Genomic DNA, 20428 nt, shown 5'->3' on the forward strand with positions numbered 1-20428 from the left:
ACAGGTAGATAGAAAATGCCGTGCCCTCATTTGTACATTTTATAGGCAGAGTGACAGAAAAAGAAAAAAAGAAAGCTACATTGATTATCTATCTCCTCTCTGGCTTCATTCTCTGCCACCTCACTCTCCTCTGCTCACCTTGAGCTTCTCTCAGTCTCTCTTCTGAGACTGCTCTCCTGACCTTATTTATGTAAATGGTACAGATGGTGACTCCTGCTCTCTCCTCTGCTGCTGCTGCTGCTAAGTCGCTTCAGTCGTGTCCAACTCTGTGCAACCCCATAGATGGCAGCCCACCAGGCTCCTCCGTCCCTGGGATTCTCCAGGCAAGAATACTGGAGTGGGTTGCCATTTCCTTCTCCAATGCATGAAAGTGAAAAGTGAAAAGTGAAAGTGAAGTCGCTCAGTCGTGTCCGACTCTTTGCAACCCCATGGACTGCAGCCTACCAGGCTCCTCTGTCCATGGCATTTTCCAGGCAAGAGTACTGGAGTGGGGTGCCATTGCCTTCTCCTCTCTCTCCTCTGAACTCCTGACAATCCTTGTCATTCTTCCCTTATCTGGTACTTTGCCCATTTATTTCCTGTCTCCTGGTGCCTGACACCAAGTGGGTACCCCCTGCAGGCAGATTGGAGAAGTGAAATTGCCACAGGACTTAGGAGGCACTGGACTCAAGCCTGGCTGTGGGGGTTGACATGGGCTGAGGGGGCTTCCCTGGGTCTTCAGTGCTCACGGGCCACTTGCTTCTGTTCTGGGCATAGCTTATTGAATGTGGCCTCTCCTTGAGTAGTCCAGCACCTGAGGACAGAGAAGTCCGATGAGTGTGCAGACACCCAGCTGGCCTTTTATAGGAGGATGGTTGAACCCACCTGCCAATGCAGGAGATGCTGTTTTGATCCATGGTCAGAAAGATTCCCTGGAGAAGGAAATGGCAACCTACTCCAGTATTCTTGCCTGGGAAATCACAGGGACGGAGGAGCCTGGTAGACTATAGTCCACGGGGTTGCAAAGAGTCAGACACGACTAAGTGACTAAACACACACACACACACACATATATATATGTATGTGTGTGTATATATATATGAAACTGATCACCTTGTTGCACACCTGAAACTAACCTCACATTGTAAATCAACTACACTTCAATTAAAAAAAAAGTTTGGATCAATTCATGTTGGGGTGATGCCCAGATATTTTTAGACATTTCCCAGGTGATTTTGATAATTAGCCACTGTTCTGATCCTCCCCTTCATTTTCCAGTTGAAGACTCTGGGAACCAGAGAGATAGATGCCACAGCCAAGGCCACTGGCCTTGTTGGAGCCCTCGAGAACCAGGATCCCTTCTTTTGGCTCCTCGCTGCGGTGCTGTGTGTCTTCTCACAGGGCCCCACCCTTGCTTGCCAGGGTCTACTGGGACTGAGAAAGGCCATCCTCCGTAGGCTAGTCTTGCCACTCAGGCTAGAAATCGTGAGGGAGGAGGCTTGGGCCGCTGCTACACGCCTTCCCCAAGGTGGGTCTCTCCTCTGGGAGTGGGCATGGCAGGAGCCACTTCTTATTGACAGGCTCCAGCTAGGTCCCCAGGGACAGGCTGCTTCTGCTTCCTTGTGGTTCAGAGGCTGACAGTATGGGCTTGAGAAATGCAGCCAAAGAGGACTTTTCATCAATGAGGAAAGCTCTAGATATAAAGGGTGATGGGAGGGACAGGTAATGCCGGGAAAGTGTGCTTGTATTTAGGGGCGGTAAGAGACATAGTACTGCTTTACTTTCCTTGGTATCTGAAGTTGCGGGTGTGTTTGTTTGCTTATCCATACATTTAACAAATATTTATTGTCCCCCTACCCCCACAGGTGGTGCTAGTGGTAAAGAACCAACCTGCTAATGCAGGTACTAGGGGTTTGATCCCTAGTTTGAGAAGATCCCCTGGAGAAGGAAATGGCAACTCACTCCAGTATTTTTGCCTGGAGAATCCCACGGACAGAGGAGCCTGGTGGGCAACAGTCCATGGGGTCACAAAGAGTTGGACACAACTTAGTGACTAAACTATGTATTAGTTTATATAGTGACAACTAAATGTGTATATATATAAAACTGAAGTGACTTAGCATGGACGCACCCCATGATTAGACACTATAATAGGCATTAGAGTGTGCTGTGACTCAGACACAACCCTGTCTCCATGGAACTTGCTGGAACTCCATGGAACATTCTGGAAGTCAATGTACAAGAACCATATTACTTAGCCTCTTGAACCAATCCCTTATTGTCATTAGCCAGAAGGATAGGAATAGGCATTTAATTTTCTCAGCCATGCTCTAGAAAGAGGAAGCTGAGGCTTAGAGAGGTTATCTGTCTTGTCCAGGGTCACACCATAAGTGATTAGATCAGTTCTGTCTGATAGCAGAGCTTGCCTTCTGGGCCACCTGGTTGTACCACCTCCTGCCTCAGGCTCCTGGTTTTTATCAGAGCAGTGATCAGAAAAGGCCACGGGAAGTAGGAAGCTTCATTTGCTGTAAAACTTGAGAAATTTCAAATATCCTTTAGAATTGAATGCTAGAGAACCTCTGCTGTCCCTGAAACACCATTTCTTCCTCTTCCAAGGATGGCACTTTGCATTTCAAATACATTATTGGCTCCCGCCAGCAGTGCACTTTAGAGCAAAGCCTGGGTTTTGAGTCAGCTACCCCCCTGGTTGGCATACTCTCCACTTCTTCCTTTTGTCTTCTTTGTTTATAGTGTGTCCTCCATTATTGCATGTGTGTGTGTAAGCTCAGTCATGGCTGACTCTTTGTGGCCCCATGGACTGTAGCCCGTGAGGCTCCTCTGTCCATGGGATTTCTCAGGCAAGAATACTGGAGTGGGTTGCCATTTCCTTCTCCAGGGGATCTTTCCAACTCCGGGATTGAACTTGGGTCTCCTGCATAGTCAGGCAGATTCTTTACCAACTGCGCCACCTGGGAAGCCTTTTGAAATGAGTTGGAGTGAAAACTCAGTTAAAAAGATACAGGGGCGCTGACCCCGTCCATTCTACCTTGGGAATGTGGGGCCCAAGTGTCTGGTGGCTTCTTCTGATTAGTTCAGGGGCATTTTCACTAGTCTGTGGTAGATAAAAAGGAGAGGGAACTAGTATTTATTAAAGCTAAATTTAACTTAAAGACCAATTTGGTAATCAGAAGTAGTCTTGACTGTTTTTTTTTTTGAAGCATTAAAATTGTCTTGGGACTTTCCTAGCAGTCCAGTGGTTACAACTTTGCACTTCCACTGGAGGGGGCAAGGGTTCAATCCCTGGTCGGGGATCTAAGATCCCTCAGGCCATGCAGCACAGCCAGAAAAAAAAGTTCTCTCTTTTAGGAAATGATTATAAAACAGGCAGTGGTGCCTGTTGCTTATATTGCTAGTATGTTTATATCCTTTCTTGGCAAAATGAAAATTTGCCTACGGTGTGCCCATTTTCTTTGTGGTTTTACTAGCTGGCAAAGTCCTATGTCTGAAAATGACCACCAGTTTGGTCTTCACATTGTTCCTTTGAGCCCCGGGGTTCCTGGTGGGGGGATTTCGGCTTTGGGGAGTGAGAGGAAGGCACAGAACATTTTGTTTCATTTACAATCAGAGAGGCTCTTCTGTTTTATATATTAGTTTCTGTATGATTTTGTCTGGAGGTTGAAGGGTATTCCTACCAAAGTTTGGAGACGCTCTAGTCTAGACTGTGCGTGTGTTTGGGGGAATGCTGCTTTTGCAGGACTGAGCCAGTGATCTTTGTCCATAAATATTTCTTACCTGCTATACTGGTCAGAGCTCTTCAGAGAAACAGAGCCAATAGGGTATATGTGTGTGTGTGTGTGTGTGCGTGTGTGTGTGTGTGTGTGTGCATGTGTGTGAAAGAGAGTTGGTTCACATGATTGTGGAGACTGGCAAGTACAAAATCAGTGGGACAGGCCAGCTGGGGACTCAGGGATGTGTTGATGTCATAACCAAAGATTAGAAGCAAAATTCTTTCTTCCTGGGGGACAACAGGGTTTGGTCTTTTTACCCTCTTCAGGCCTTCACCTGATTGAGTGGAGCCCACCTATGCAGTGGCAGGTAATCTGCTTTACTCAGAGTTTACTGACTTCAAATGTTAATCTCATCTATAAAGTGATGTTAATCTCATCCATAAAATGTTGCTTCACAGCAGCATGTTTGACTGTAGTTGGAGCCAGCCTGAGTACTATGTATGGCCTTGTCAGGTTGTTGACATATAAGATTAACCATCACACCTACTCAAGTGTTTGGGGGGTGTGATGGGGATGACAGAGATGGGGAAGGCTGGTCTCTGCCTCCAGGAGGCAAGACTATACTTAGGGAAAAATTAACACATTATTGACCAGTGTGATGTGAGAGAGAGTTGGTTCACATGATTGTGGAGACTGGCAAGTATAACATCAGTGGGACAGACCAGCTGGGGACTCAGGGATGAGTTGATGTTATAACATGTATTCACTCCACAGGCATTAGTTTTTGCAAAAATCCCCCGGTCTTTAATGTGTTAAGAACATGACCATATATTTCAGTGCTAACTTGTAATGATGAAATGTAAAAAGTATTTAGAGAAGATGAGGGGGAGAGGGATGGAGGATTCCAAGGAGATTTATGGTTGAGGCTGAACAGGAACTTTTAACAGCACAGAGGACTCAGATAAGTAGGACACAGAAGTCTTGAGAACCAAGAGGGAACCCTTGGATAATAATAATACTTCTATTTGACTAGGTCTCTGAGTTTATCGCCACCTTCCCTGGTGGCTCAGATGGTAAAGCATATGCCCACAATGCAGGGGACCAGGGTTTAATCCCTGAATCAGGAAGATCCCCTGGAGAAGGAAATGGCTACCCACTCCAGTATTCTTATCTGGGAAATCCCATGGACAGAGGAACCTGGCGGGCTACAGTCCATGGAGTTGCAAAGAGTTGGACATGACCAAGCGACTAACAGCGCTGAGTTTCTTAAGAGTTTTCAGACCCATTGTTTCATCTGATGCTTGCAGCAGCCTTGTTTTTTTCACTGAGGCTCCCAAGGCCCAGAGAGGTTAAGGGATTCCTCAGAAGTCACACAGCTTGCCTGGAGGCGGGCATGGGAACCTACTCTAGTATTCTTGCCTGGAGGATCCCGTGGACAGAGAAGCCTGGTGGGCTACAGTCCATGGGGTCACAAAGAGTCAGACACAACTGAAGTAGCTTGGCATGCATACACTCACACAGCTTGCCAGTGTCTGGGCACATCTTTCTACTCCAAATCCTGCCCCTCATCTTTTACCCGCTTTGCTGGATATAATGAAATCCATGTGAGTGTGTGTATGTGGGTGTGTGTGAATGCATGTGTATGTGTGTGTGGGGGTAGGGGATTACTCCAGGAAGGAGAAGAATAAAAGTTATCTTCACTCAGAAATCCTGTGAAACTATAAAAAACGACCTGTTTTTCTCTCCCTCTCTCCCTAGATCTTCCTTTCCCTGCTGACCAGCTTCATTAATCCCTCTCTTTTCTTTTGTCACCCTCCCCCAGACACGAATGCAGAGTCTGAATCCAGATCCCAAAGCCCATTACACAAGTGTCTACGGAGCCCTCAAGAAAATCATACAGACTGAAGGCTTCTGGAGACCCTTGCGAGGCCTCAACGTGATGATGATGGGCGCGGGGCCAGCCCACGCCATGTATTTTGCCTGCTATGAAAACATGAAAAGGACTTTAAATGCCGTTTTCCACCACCAGGGGAACAGCCACCTAGCCAACGGTATTTGCAAGCGTTTGTCTGGAGTTAGAAAGGTCTCTCCTTCAACAGACCCTTCCCCAGGGTTCTCCTCCCTGTGACCCAGCTGCCTGACGCCTCATCTCCGCCACGCTTGCTTACGAACCAAGGACTTATGTGTGTGCACACACACCCAGACACACGCGCACACACCCACACAGACACACACACATGCACGCACGCTTTTTTTTTCTTTCCCCTCCTTCGCTTTCTGAAGCCTGGGGAGAATCAGTGACAGAGGTGTTTCATTGTTGAGTGGGTTTTGCCTTTTTGCTTTTTTTTTTTTTAAACATTCAAAAGCAATTAATGATCAGATCTAGGATCTGATCTAGGACCCTGAATAGGAACAAAACTTTTGAATGCTGGATTCCAAAAAAAAAGTTATGTGGACAGCTTCTTCTTTGAGACTATTTAAAAACTGACCCAACAGGTCTCTACAGCGTCAAGATCTAACTAAGCTTTACAAGGTCAAGAAGTTTTATGGCTGACGAAGGATTTGCTCCTGCGCAAAGGACCTTTCCCTCCTAAACTTCGGGGGATCTGGGAATTTCGCCCCCAGTCTCTTCCGTTTGTTGCATCTCTCTGGAAGCAAGGGCTGAAATAGTTTTCTTTTGTTCTGAGGGAGCCAGGAGGGTGGTGGGGCGGAAGGGGGAGTGAGTTGGCCACAGGCAACTGTTATGTAGGCTCGGCTTACTGGGTTCGGCTCCTGTGGGTTTGGTTCTGGTTGGTTTCTGTTTGGGTCTGGAGTGCAGCTCTGGCTGGTGGCACCAGGAGTCTTTAACAAACTTATTTTTCAGCAGCGGAGAGGTAGATGTAACTGGCAGAGCAACTTTTTTTAGGACCTTCTCCAAAGCATCCTTCCCATCAGCAAACCTTGGTAAAAATGACTCCATCTGACTGGTTTGCAGACATTTATTTTGCTTTTTAAAAATTGGCCCCTACTTCCATTTGTCCAAACAATCACCAAGATCTGCAGTCTTGATATCTCCAAATTCATGGTCTCAGGGCCCCGCTTTTGCTAAAACTGCCTCTTTAGCTCCTTGGCGCCTGGACCCCTTGGAGGCGAGTTTATGTTTATGTCGAGGTCTGCCCAGCGCAATTACCACTTCACTGTGGTGTGCTCTGGTTGCATTCTGATCTTTCTGCAGATGATCCTACGTGTGTGTGGAGGAGGGAGGGGGTTACATAAGCATTTCTGAAGCTTTAGCCTGTGTCCCTCATTTCTCCCACTTTCCAACGGTTGTCTTGATTATTGGGCAGTGTGACCTACAGCGAGAGGAAACCCAGTGTCAAAAGCAAAATTCCAGGCCAGAATCTGGTTTTTGAAGCCAGGCCAGAGGAGACCTGGGCTTGGTTGTCCCTAAGACATGAGACATGGTCATCCCTGAGAAATGTCATCGCTTTGCAAACTAACCCGGGTAATCTGCCATTGGCAGGTCTTCTGAGCCCTTTCCCCTTGGCCATTTGCTTTAACAAAAAAAAAGCCTGGATTTTATTAAGGAATTTTCTTAAAGCTGTCTCTTTTTTTCCCCCTCCCTGTGTGTATGTCATTGTTGTTTAATTGGTAAATCATGTCCCACTCTGTGACTCCATGGACTGTAGCTCACCAGTCTCCTCTTCCCATGGGATTCTCCAGGCAAGAATACTGGAGTGGGTTGCTCTTTCCTTCTCTAGGGGATATTCCCGACCCAGGGATCTAACTGGTGTCTCCTGCATTGCAGATGAATTCTTTACCACTGAGCCACCTGGGAAGCCCCTCTGCTTGTATACATGACATCCCCTTTGATTGCCCCAATTTAAAGGCAGAGTGAGTTAATCTATAGGCAAAGGCCAGGGTATGAGAAAGAATTAAAATTTCAGCGGTGGAAAAAGCCACCAAAGTGTGGTTTCCAGTAACAACCCCTATTGGCAGGTCTAGCCTTTTCCTAGGGAAAATGAGGTTTCTGCTGAATTGAAATGTGAGTAACGGTGTCTGTGTTACCTTCCCCATTTTTATCCAGGATTTTCCATGATCGATTTAAGGTTTCAAGAGTTGGTGCTCACCTGGGTGGATGGGTAGTAAGTTTTGCTTCTTAGAAAGCCAGGTCCAGGGTTCTGTCTGACTTTAGGTTCCAGGAACTTCCTGAGAAGCCCCGGTCACAGAGGGTAATTTTCTGGAGTTTGTTTTACAGGGATAGCTGGGAGCATGGCCACCCTGCTTCACGACGCAGTCATGAATCCAGCAGAAGGTAATGTTTCATGGTCCCAGGGAGAGGCAGCAGGGCCTGTGCAGAGGGGCAGGAGCAGAAGTTGGGGGTGGGGCAGAAGGTTGGGCAAAGGGACTCCTGGCCCCCAGTCAGAATACGCAGAATTCTTGACCATGTTCTCAAAGGCCTTGAGAAGGGATGTGAGCGTTTAAGCTCTGGGATTCCTGTTCGCTTAAACAGAGCTTCTCAGGGTGGGATCTGTGGACCAGTAGCATCTGTGCCTCCTGGGAGCGTGTTAAAATGCTGATTCGCAGATACCACTCCAGACCTACTAAGTCAGTAGAGCTGCTTAACAAGTTCTCCTGGCAGTTCTTTTGTATGCTGTTGCACTACTCTGAAACCTGTGTGTGCTCACATGCACACACACAAACACACACCCTGCTGGCCCTTGTTCACCAACCGTAGACAGATTTAGAAGAAACTTGTCAGAGGTCATCCATTAGGGGTTATGTTCAATTTGCTTTTTTAGAAGACATTTGAAATTATTACAGGAAAGTTCCAAAAGGCACATATAGGGAGAAGAGTATGGTGAACCCCTCCCCCCTACCATGTATGCATCATTCTAATTCATAAATTAACATTTGGCCACTTTATTGTAGCTGTCTCCTCTTACGTTACCTTTTTTTTCCCCCTTCGAATTGTAGGGGCATTATAAAACAATTCTTAGCTGTGCAGATGAGTTCTGTTGCCTTTTTCTATAGCCTCATATCCTTAGCCAGCTCGGGTCTGAGTAAGGAGGGGTTTTTGGACCTGGTGCCGAGCATAGTTTAGCTGGGTTAGTCGCTCTGTAAGATGTGGGCCTCTCTCCTGCTTCCTTCCTCATCTGAAAATGGTCCCTTGCCAGAAGGGAGAATCAGAGATTAAAAAGTGCAACATCTTAAGTCTTGTAAGTTTGGTTTTGTCTTTTAAGGTTACAATTTATCTGCTTTCAGCTGCCTCCCATGCCCCATCAGACAGGAAACATGTTCTGACCTTCCAGGACGAGAGGGGTCAGATGTGGAGGTGGGCTGCTGCTTCTGTGGCTTTAAGGTGTTTGAGTCAATGACCAGTTAGTTAGCCCATGTCAACTGGGCAAGAGTTTTATTTCAATTTTTTTTTTCAGGAGATTAACAAAAAATGAAGTTCAACTCTCCCCTTTTCTCCTTGACATTTTATCTATTTAAGGACTTTATTCCTTTAGAATTAAAGCACACTGTATGTGTTTATCTTGCAGTGCTTGGAGACAATTAAAATTCTAAGCCTAAGGGACCACAGTATTTGTCCTTTGAACCACCAGTTACTTTTGTATTAACAAAGCCTGAGTCCTCATTGGAGTTTGTCATCGAACTTGGGCTAACATCATTCGAGTGTCTCTTCCAAGAGCACTGAGACCCAGAAGCTAAAAACGCTATCAGCGGGATAGAGACCACTGAGAATAAAAGGCGGGCCATGAGTCCAGTAGACAGAGTGGGACAGAGGAGGGCAAAGGAGCCAGGAGGCAGGATTGAGATCCCCGGCATGTGTGATGCCCAAGGCAGCCAGGACCTGGGGGATCAGCTCGGGGAATCTGAAGTGGCTGCCTGGTGTGGGGGCCACCTGAACCAAGAGTCAGGCAGGAGAAACATCAAGAAAGAGCCACCTCCTGGCTCCTGGCACTGGGTCCCAGAGGCATGTGTTGAAACCGGGATGGCCCGGAGCTGGCCCCCTGGTGGTTTCTGGGGCTGGGGCTGGGTGTGTGTGCTAGCTGTCCATGCCCTGTTACCCGTGTCTAAACTTGCTTGTTTCTCTTTATGGCTTGGCTTCCCATCTCACTCCGACCCGGGGTGGGGCCAAACCCAACCCCCCTGCGGCCCGACCACAGTCGTGAAGCAACGCATGCAGATGTACAACTCGCCGCACCGGTCGGCCCTCAGCTGCATCCGGACAGTGTGGGGGACGGAGGGCTTGGGGGCCTTCTATCGGAGTTACACCACGCAGCTGACCATGAACATTCCCTTCCAGTCCATCCACTTCATCACCTACGAGTTCCTGCAAGAGCAGATCAACCCCTACCGGGGCTATAACCCGCAGTCCCATATCATCTCAGGTGGGCTGGCCGGGGCCCTGGCCGCCGCCGCCACCACCCCCCTGGACGTCTGTAAGACCCTCCTCAACACTCAGGAGAACATGGCTCTCAACCTGGCCAACATCAGCGGCCGGCTGTCGGGCATGGCCAATGCCTTCCGGACGGTGTACCAGCTCAATGGCCTGCCCGGGTACTTCAAAGGTGTGCAGGCCCGGGTCATCTACCAGATGCCATCTACCGCCATCTCCTGGTCTGTCTATGAGTTCTTCAAGTACTTCCTCACCAAGCACAAGCTGGAGAATCGAACTCCCTACTAAAGGAACGGGCTGTGGGAAGCGACGCCAGCGTCTTTGATTGTGCAAAGGCTTTCTCCCTGCCTGCGCCCATTCCCCTGCCCTCACACTGAGATTATTGGGGCACGGGGTTGGCAGGAGGGGCCTTCCGCACGCCCTGACCCCTTAGAAGGAGGAGAGGACAGGACAGCCGCTTACCTGATGGCCACCCGCCAGGACATACCAGGTGATAGCAGGTGGGGGCAAGACCGGCAGGGGAGTGAGAAATTGCTATTTCTCTTCCTCCCCTCTGAGAGCGATGTAGCTTTTCCTTCAGTGTAGCATCTCCTCCCCTTGAATCGTCCATAGATCACACAGGAGGGAAGAATGTGTGCAGTGACTGAAAACATTAAAGAGGAAAAAAAAAGTTATGTATATAAAAGTTCCAGTACACAGTATAAAATAGATGGATAATGTTTATCCTTTATTTTTCTATGTAGAAGTTTTTGAATTTGAGTGAGTGCCTGTGCGTGTGTACAAGCAAGTGTTACAGCTGGGAATATAAAGCTGTTTAAAAAAAAATAGTAAGAGGGCTGAATTTTTCCATTAGGTTAAGTCACAGGGCACCAAAGTAGTACATTGCTCCATGTGGCCTAAAATTGTGTTGAGCTCCCCATGGAAGTTCCACTTGAATGTAAAATAAGTTTGAGGTTTATATTTTGAATTTCTCTTTTCATAGAGGAAAAAGGTACGTTGAAAAAAAACAGTAATAATACTTTTAGCTACTTGTTTTTTTATCCTTATTCAATCAGTCACCGTCCTGTGCCTTTTCCCTTTGTCTTTTGCTGGAAATTCCAGGACCAAAGATCTGACCCTGGGGCTTTTCCTCTAGCTATGAGCTCACCCCCCGCCACACACACACATACTGGGCGGCAAGCATGGCTCATGCTGGAGCACAGTGGCCCCCAGTGGAATTAGGGTGGCTGGTCTTACTAAAACCGTTTCCTTCCCTTGTGGGTGACGTGAACGTATGCCTCTCAGGGCTAGCACTTAGAGCCCTTGAAATGCCAGTGCTTGGCTACTTGTTGGGCAGGCAAATGGGATCAATCCTACCTTGATCCTTGGGACTTCATTCTCCATCCACCTTTTAACCCAGGCACTTCAGGTATTCTTGTCTGTGTGTGTGTTGGACTCAGTCCTGATCTGTGTTTCCCTGTGCAGTTTTAGGGATTTTAAGAAACACAGGCAGTGTATCTACATTTATCTGTTTCCCCTGCCCATCACGAATGTATCCCTTAAAGAGCCTCTCACCGCCCAGGTCCCCCTAGCAGCTGCTGAAAGGACCTGGGCCCTCGTGCACAGTCAGGATGCCTCTTGAAACATCTTCAACCTCGTGTGGTACATGCCACCTGGGGACATGCCGCCTTGTTTTCTGAAATGGCACATCTGAGCCAGATTATCCCTGGGAGCAAATGCAAGCCTGTTTCCTTCAGCCACGCCTTCCCAGGCCTCTCTCTGAGACCCAGTGGCTTCGCAGTTTTCTTTTAAAATGAGTAGGAAGCAAGTGTGTGTTTTCATTCTGACCCAGCCTGGTCCTGACCTTGACCTTTGGCCCTTTGCCTCAGGCAGGGTCCGTGTTGTGCATTGTCACCGGGCTCAGACCCGGGCTCCGACCCGGGCTCCTTGGGCTGCTCTCATTCTCAGGAAGAACTCGGGTGGTCCTGGGACATTAGCATCTTGAGACCTTGCACACTGTGCCTCCCAGAATAGTTTGCAGGTTACAGACAGCAGAGACCCATGTCAGACAGCTTCCACACATGCCCAATGAACAGGGTCTTCTCCTGGGCTGGGAGGTTTGGCTGCTGACCTGTCCCCTCTCAGAAGTAGCCCCCACCCCCATCTCCCCAGTGGAAGTCTCTTGCAACAAGCTTCTGTCCCACTCAGGGATGCAAAATGCCTACGGAGATCAAGCTGCTGGGGGAAGTGTTTAAGTCTCACTAAACATACCCCTAAACACACCCTCTGTTAGTGTTAACGTTTGGCAAATGGAAGAAAGACCAGGTCGAATTCTGAAATAATTATCCAGCCTCCCTTCCTTGTCCACTTCAGATACACCACCGTGCTGTAGAATATTCCTTGTTTCTTAAGGATGAGTGTGCCTGTTGAATACAAATGTACTGCTGCTGCTTAACCTGCGAGATGCATGGTGTATGTTACCGTGGTGGGCCAGTGTCGTTTCTTAAATGCCTGTCGTAAATATCATGGTTTCTGCCTCTCAAGTCATCGCCAACTCACGGAAGAAGGGGAGAAATATGTGTTTCTGTGTGGGGATGTTTCTGATGTGCTGCTACAGTTGTGACACTGGAGCTGTGGAAAATAAAGCCTTGATCTTTGAAGTGTCGTGGGTTCTGTGGTAGGGATGTGGACATGAGAGGGAAGTGGATGGAGAAAAGGAACCTAACTCATGGCGCTTGTGCCTCCTGCAGTCTCGTGCATTAAGGACCAGGATCTATGGCTTAGATGCAGAGTACCCTTCAGCCTACTTATCAAAACTGAAGCAGGTGGCCGCCTTGGCCAGCCCAGGGATGGTCACGTGAGAGGCCCAGGGCATGGCTGGGAGCCTCCTTGGGTTTTGCTCAGCTCTGCTGGGAAAAGTGGCAGCTCTTCTATCTTTGTGGGACCACGAGGGTGAGAGGCTGATGGTGCCTGTGATGCCCAACCCTCCTGCCTGGTACGTTCATGCCTGTCTTCTCTGGCTCTCTCTCTTCCTTCTTCCCTCTGGGCGTGTTGTAAGTCACTTTAGTCGTGTCTGACTCTTTGCGACCCTATGTACTGTAGCCTACCAGGCTCCTCTGTCCATGGGATCCTCCACGCAATAATGCTGAAATGGATTGCCATGCCCTTCTCTAGGGGATCTTCCCAACCCAGGGGTTGAACCTGCGTCTCTTTCGTCTCCTGCATTGCAGGCAGATTCGTTACCAACTGTGCCACTCCTGGGGCTTCTGATTCCTTTCTAAATCCCACCTCCACCAGGTTCTGCTGCTTTCCCTCCGAGTGCCGTTCTAATGTTCCTGACAATATTCCAATAGCCATCTAAGGCAATAGTTGGACAAGTACTCAAAAATGCCCATCCCAGGCTTGTTCATGAAAGTCAAATCTGGAAGCACACTGGATATCAATCAAGTTAAATGACTGGGGACTTCCCTGATGGTTCCTTGATGGTTAAGACTGCCTTCCAGTGCAGGGAGTGCAGGTTTGATCCCCGGTTGGTGAGTTAAGATCCCGCATGTCTCATGGCCAAAAAACCAAAAGGTAAAGCAGAAACAATCTTGTAACAAATTCAATAAACTTTTAAAAGGGGAGTTAAATGATTTATAGAGCACCTGGGCTCTCCTGGTATTCTAGTGGGAAGGAAGCTTTGCCAGGGATCCCAGATCAGATACATTGTTTAAAAACTTGGACTTTCCGATACATTAATAAAATTTGAGAATACTTCCAAGCTTAGTCATTTCTCTTGTGGAAGTGTTAGTCACTCAGTCATGTCCAAGTCTTTGTGACCACATGAACCTTAGAGCCCACCAGGTTCCTCTGTCCATGGAATTCTCCAGGCAAGAATACCAGAGGGAGTTGCCATTCCCTTCTCCAGGATCTTCCTGATCCAAAGATCAAACCCAGGTCTCCTGCGTTGCAGGCAGATTCATTAGTTTCTGAGGCACTAGGGAAGCCCAGTCATTTCTCTAGCCTTACCTCCTAAAAGTAACATTACTTTGGGGACATGTGAGCCCCCTTTTGTGAAGGGGTGGATATGTGATGACTCATCCACGGTTTAAAATTCCATGGTTATCTGTTGACATGGCTTCTTTAAGAAGCTCTTTACTTGTGGTTTTATTTACTGGTGGCAGCTGTAATCTTTCACTTTCCATAGCGTGTGGGCCATCTGAGGAGAACTACCAGAGGATATAGGACACAAGCGCCACCTTAGGAAGGACAGTCCAGCCCATGTCCTCTGTCATCTGGAACTCCTATGTGAGAAGAAAAATTATAAATTCGAGATCATAGTGGAGATTTTGGGGTCTCCATCCCAAGGCAGTTGAAACTTGAGACTTGCCTTAAAGTTCTTGTGAATTTCTGTTGTCAAGGACTCACTGCTGAAAGTCGTACTACAAAACAGAGCGCCCATGAAGCTCAGCCCGATGGATTGTGCACACTCGGTTCTTTGTCATTGTCACGCTGACCCTTGGTGGCTATCTTTAAGAGAAGTGCTCACTCAATCATGTCTGACTCTTTGTGACACCATGGACTATAGCCCATCAGGCTCCTCTGTACATGGGATTTCCCCAGGCAAAAATACTGGGGTGGGTTGCCATTTCCTTCTCCAGGGGATCGTCCTGACCCAGGGATCAGACCTGAGTCTCCTGCATTGCAGGCAGATTCTTTACCACAGAGTCACCTGGGAAGGCCCCATACTACACTTGATCTTAGCCAAAAGGTTTTGGGAGCCTTTGTTCTCATCATCTGTGTGTGTGTATGTGTGTAAGTGTGTGTGTGTAAGTGGATTCTGGCTTCTGCTGAATATTGAGAATATTCTCTTGAAGGATGCTTCTGGCATTGGTTGACAGGTGACAGATGTATATCTCAACATTCAAGTTTTGAACTTCATGCAATCAGGTGAGTGAAATAGGACAACAAATCCTCTCCCTTTGCCTGATTGAATCTGTATAAAGTTTGGAATAAAATAACGTACACATTTTAATAAAAGTAATTATGGATACTCATATGCCATTTTTTCCTGTAGGTCTGGGCTTCACAAGGTTTTAATGGATGTTGCTTTATAGTAACCACTTTCAATAACGAGAGTCCATGACAACTCAAGTTACGTGGAACTCAAAGCAATATCCAAACTTCAACCGCCTTGGGTCTAGGACTAAAAGAGCATCACCAGTCTGGAAGCTGGTGACACTCAAGTGCTAGCAGCTTCTTTTGGTTCTTCCTGATTTTCTAGCATCTCCAGTGGTCTTATTTATGGTTTAATTTAGATAGCTAGGAAAAACCTAAACAGCATAATAAAACCAGAGACATCACTTTGCTGTCAAAGGGCCATCTAGTTAAAGCTATGGTTTTTCCAGTAATCATGTACGGATGTGAGAGTTGGATCATAAAGAAGGCTAAGCAAAGAAGAACTGATGCTTTTGAACTGTGGTGCTAGAGAAGACTCTTGAGAGTCCCTTGAACTGCAAGGAGATCAAACTAGTCAATCCTAAAGGAAATCAACCCTGAATCTTCATTGGAAGGACTGATACTGAAGCTGAAGCTACAAAACGTTGGCCACTGATGCTAAGAGCTGACTCACTGGAAAACACCCTGATGCTGGGAAAGATTGAGGGTGGGACGAGAAAGAGATGACAGAGATGGTTGGATGGAACACCGACTCATGGACGTGAGTTTGAACAAACTCCACGAGATAGTGAAGGACCGGGAAGCCTGGTGTGCTACAGTCCATAAGGTTGCAAAGAGTCAGACACAACCGAGTGACTGAACACAACAAAAAATAAGGAAAGTGTATAGTCAGTCTGGTGGCTTAGCTGCTAAAGAATCCACCTGCCAATGCAGGAGACGCAAGAGATGGAGGTTTGATCCATGAGTCAGGAAGATACCCCGGAGCAGGAAATGGCAACCCGCTCCAATATTCTTGCCTGGAAAATCCCTCGGACGGAGGAGCCTGGCGGGCTACAGTCTGTGGGGTCACAAAGAGTCAGACTGAGTGCACACGCGCGCGCACACACAGGCTTTAGGCAGGGGCCAGGGGCCGAGGGCCAGTTACATGACTCCTCGTGTTTCCCTCAAGCATTCGATCGTAAATTACACACTAAGAGGATCATGATTAATGGTCCTGAGATGACAGTCGTACTGGGAACAACAGCCGGGAACAAAGAATATTCTTGATGGAAATACTGGGCCAGACTCTGAACCTGTTATTCACTGTGGTAGAAAAAGTCCCTTCACACAGCTTGGAACACGGGGTTCTAAGCATCATGGTGTTCCAGTGAGCGAGGGTTGCCGAAAGCACTCATTCACAGCAGTTCTTGGATGCTTGATCTCACGCTTCACTCGATCCAGCTTCCTATTTTGAAGAGATTATTTTTGCTGATTTGACCTAGGCCAAAAATCTTAGTTTATTGATGCTATCTTGTAGTTTCACCTTGACCTCTGTAATTCTTTTGTTTTTATGAGCAGCAAGTTTCTGAAAGCCAAATTTGAAAAGCATGTAATTATCTCATACTGAATAATAATACAAGAATAATTTTTTATTGCTGGTATAATGAGGTAATTTATTTGCTCTGGTTCATTTTAACCATTGAATCATAGTAGATGAGTGCAGTTCAAAGACCTGGACGCTGTCCTGTGTGTGTTAGTCACTCAGTCGTGTCCGTCTCTTTGCGACCCAATGGACTGTAGCCGGACAGGCTCCTCTGTCCATGGGATTCTCCAGTCAAGAATACTGGAGTGGGTTGCATTTCTGTCTCCAGGGGATCTTCCCGATTCAGGAATGGAACCTGGGTCTCCTGCATTGCAGGCAGTTTCTTTACTGTCTGAGTCATCTTGGTAGGTACTAACTAGCTGGACAATCTTGAGTGACCTTGGACATATCATTTAATCTCTCTGGTCTAGTTTTCTCACCTGCAACATGAAAGCGTTGGGTCAGATGACCTGTAATAGTTCCTCCAACTGTGATAGCCTATGTTCTTCTAATCCAGGCTCTATTCAATGTCTTAAGTCTGTAATTAAAGTATGATGATATGTTTTTTTATGTGAGACAACAAGGAGAATCGGCGCCTACCTGCCAGAAAGAATCATTCATTATTATTTTGCTTTACTGAGACTCACATCTCACTTCCTAAACTACTCTACAAATGAAATATAAAAAATCAGGAACTCAGTACAGGAAAATGATGGATATAAATGTATCTCACATCTTTGTTTTTACTGTATCTTTAATGGCTGCATCTCTATGCAACGGTAATTGAATGATTTGCCTGTATCATTCTAAATTCTGAGTGAGGGCTGTTGTCTGTGTTGAACTCCAGGTCAGGTGCTTGAAACAAAATAGGTCACCTTGAAAGCCTACAGCTTCGGGAACGTGATACCAGCAAACCCTTGTTTTCATGTTGTACATCACTGCAGAAAGAAGACAGTGAGGTCTTCCTGTGGCATTTTTTAATTGTAGAGTCTATTATGTCTAAACTTCTGAAAACTACATACTTTAACTTTTAGAACAATTTTTGGCTCACAGTCGAATCGAGGTACAGAGAATTCTCGTACCTCCTGACCCTCTACATATGCACAGTCTCCCCCATGATCAACATCCCCACCGGAGTTGTACATTTGCTACAACTGATGAACTTACATTGACACGTGGGGCTCATTCTTTTTATTGGAGCATACGTGCTTTACCATGTTGTGTTAGTTTCTGCCGTACAAGGAAGTGAATCAGTTATTTGTGTACATATATCCGCTCCCTCCCTCCAACCTCCCCCACCCCATCCCACCTATCTAGGTCATCACAGAGCACTGAGCTGAGCTCCCGTCGCTACACAGCCGCTTCGCACTAGCTATTTTATACCTGGTAGTGTATATGTGGTAGTGCATATATGGTTGTGCATATATGGTAGTGTATATGTGGTAGTGCATATGTGGTAGTGTATATATGGTAGTGCATATATGATAGTGCATATATGTCAATGCTACTCTCCCAGTTTGTCCCACCCTCCCCTTCTTCCCCTGTGTCCACGTGTTCATTCTCTATGTCTGCCTCTCTATTCCTGCCCTGCCAATAAATTCATCTGTACCATTATGCTAGATTCCACATATATGCATTAATATATGATATTTGTTTTTCTCTTTCTGATTTCACTCTGTATGACACACTCTAGATCCATCCACATCTCTACTAGTGACCCAATTTTGTTCCTTTTTATGACTGAGTAATATTCCATTGTAGAAGCCCTCTTGCACTGTTGGTAAGGATGTGAATTGGTACAGCCACTAAGGAGAACAGTATGGAGGTTCCTTGAAAAAAACTAAAAATAGGGTTCCTTCCTGGTAGTGTGTACATTTTATGGGTTTGAACAAATGTCCAATGACGTACGTCCACTATTACAGTTTCACTGCCCTAAAAATCCTGTGTGCTCTTCTGTTCATCCCTACTTCCCTCTAACCCCTGCAACCATTGATCAATTTGCTCCTTCATAGTTAATGACTTTCCAGAATGTCATGTAGTTGAAATTATACAGTATATCATCTTTTCAGAGTGGCTTCTTTCAATGTATTTTAATTTTCCTCTATGTCTTTTCATGGCTTGATAGCTCATTTATTTTTAGCATGGAATAATATTCCATTGTCTGATTGTACCAGTGTTTTAAAATTTATTTTTAATTGGAGAATAATTGCTTTACAATGTTGTGTTGGTTTCTGCCCTATAGCAACGTGAACCAGCCATAAGAATCAGCCATAAGCCCCCCACCCCATCCCACTCCTCTAGGTTTTCACCAGGTTGAGCTCCCTATATTATACAGCAACTTCCCACTGGCTATCTATTCTATATATGGTAATATATATGTTTTAATGTTACTCTCCAACTTGTCCCACATTCTCCTTCCTCTGCTGTGTTCACAAGTCTATTCCAGTTTGTTTGTTTTTTTTTAATTCATTTACCTACTGAATGACAACTTGGTTGCTTCCAAGTTTTGGCAATTATGAATAAAGCTGTTAAACACAGGGAGCCCAGTCTGGCGCTCTGTGATAACCTCAAAGGGTGGGATGGGGGGAGGGGAGGGAGGCGATAGATGTACACTTGCGGCTGATTTGCATTGTTGTATGGCAGAAACCAACACAATATTGTAAAAATCAAAGAACAAACCAAAAAAAATTGAATAAAGCTGTTATAAACATCTGTGGACTGGCTTTTTTGAGGACATAGTTTTTAACTCCTTTGGTCTGAAAGAAATGTGATTGTCAAATTATATGGTAAGATTATTTTAGTTTTGTAAAAAACTGCCAAGCTCTCTTTCAAAGGGGCTACCATTTTGCATTCCCATCGCAAGCAAAAACAGCATTAATTGTGTTTTGCAAACCTCTATTGAGTTTGGAATGCCTTCGGGCAGGGGTTCCCAACCTCTGGAATCTAATGCCTAATGATCTGAGATGGAACTGATGTAATAAAAATAGAAATAAAGTGCACAATAAATGTAATACACTTAAATCATCTCAAAACCATCCTCAACCCCGGTCTACAGAAGAATCGTCTTCCATGAAACTGGTCCCTGGTGCCAAAAAGGTTGGGGACCACTGCCTTAGGGGTTAATCAACACTGGATTTAGGGTGAAATGAAAACTAGTCCTGTAGATTAAAGTGGAGGAAGGGAGTGTTCAAGAAGCTTGTAAATGTTGTGTGTGAATTAAGGATTATATCTGTAAGGATGTCATCAATCAGTTCAGTCGCTCAGTCGTGTCCAACTCCCCATGGACTGCAGCAGGCCAGGCCTCCCTATCCATCACCAACTCCCAGAGTTTACCCAAACTCATGTCCGTTGAGTCGGTGATGCCATCCAACCATCTCATCCTCTGTCGTTCCCTTCTCCTCTTGCCTTCAGTCTTTCCCAGCATCAGGGTCTTTTCAAGTGAGTCAGTTCTTTGCATGAGGTGGCCAGAGTACTGGAGTTTCAGCTTCAACATCAGTCCTTCCAATGAACACCCAGGACTGATCTCCTTTAGGATGGACTGGTTGGATCTCCTTGCAGTCCAAGGGAGTCTTCTCCGACACCACAGTTCAAAAGTATCAATTCTTTGGCCCTCAGCTTTCATTTTAGTCCATACATGACTACTGGAAAAACCATAGCTTTGACTAGATGGACCTTTGTTGGCAAAGTAATGTCTCTGCTTTTTAATATGCTATCTAGGTTAATCATAACTTTTCTTCCAAGGAGCAAGCATCTTTTAATTTCATGGCTGCAATCACCATCTGCAGTGATTTTGGAGCCCCAAAAAGAAAGCCTTTCACTGTTTCCACTGTTTTCCCATCTATTTCCCGTGAAGTG

At 46.2% G+C, this 20428-nt stretch overlaps 1 protein-coding gene across 9 annotated transcripts in view; it reads left to right on the plus strand.

Annotated features, from left to right (window-relative positions):
- The window catches only part of SLC25A37 (solute carrier family 25 member 37), a 46543-nt gene extending 33812 nt beyond the window's left edge, over nucleotides 1–12731 (plus strand). For 3 of the 9 annotated variants that reach the window (XM_081515469.1, XM_081515447.1, XM_081515480.1), the window contains 3 exons: nucleotides 5530–7409; nucleotides 7945–8001; nucleotides 9860–12731. In XM_081515469.1, the coding sequence (XP_081371595.1) occupies nucleotides 7959–8001; nucleotides 9860–10380 (564 nt within the window). In that variant the 5' untranslated portion in view covers nucleotides 5530–7409; nucleotides 7945–7958 and the 3' untranslated portion in view covers nucleotides 10381–12731. The remainder of the gene's footprint in view (nucleotides 1–5529; nucleotides 7410–7944; nucleotides 8002–9859) is intronic. The other 6 variants (XM_081515418.1, XM_081515407.1, XM_081515428.1 and 3 more) reach the window with 3 other exon arrangements.
- Nucleotides 12732–20428: the final 7697 nt, after the last annotated feature.

Source organism: Giraffa tippelskirchi, chromosome 1 (genome assembly GCF_054371585.1).
Source record: "Giraffa tippelskirchi isolate mGirTip1 chromosome 1, T2T-mGirTip1v1.2.pri, whole genome shotgun sequence".
In the NCBI taxonomy this organism is placed as follows: domain Eukaryota; kingdom Metazoa; phylum Chordata; class Mammalia; order Artiodactyla; family Giraffidae; genus Giraffa; species Giraffa tippelskirchi.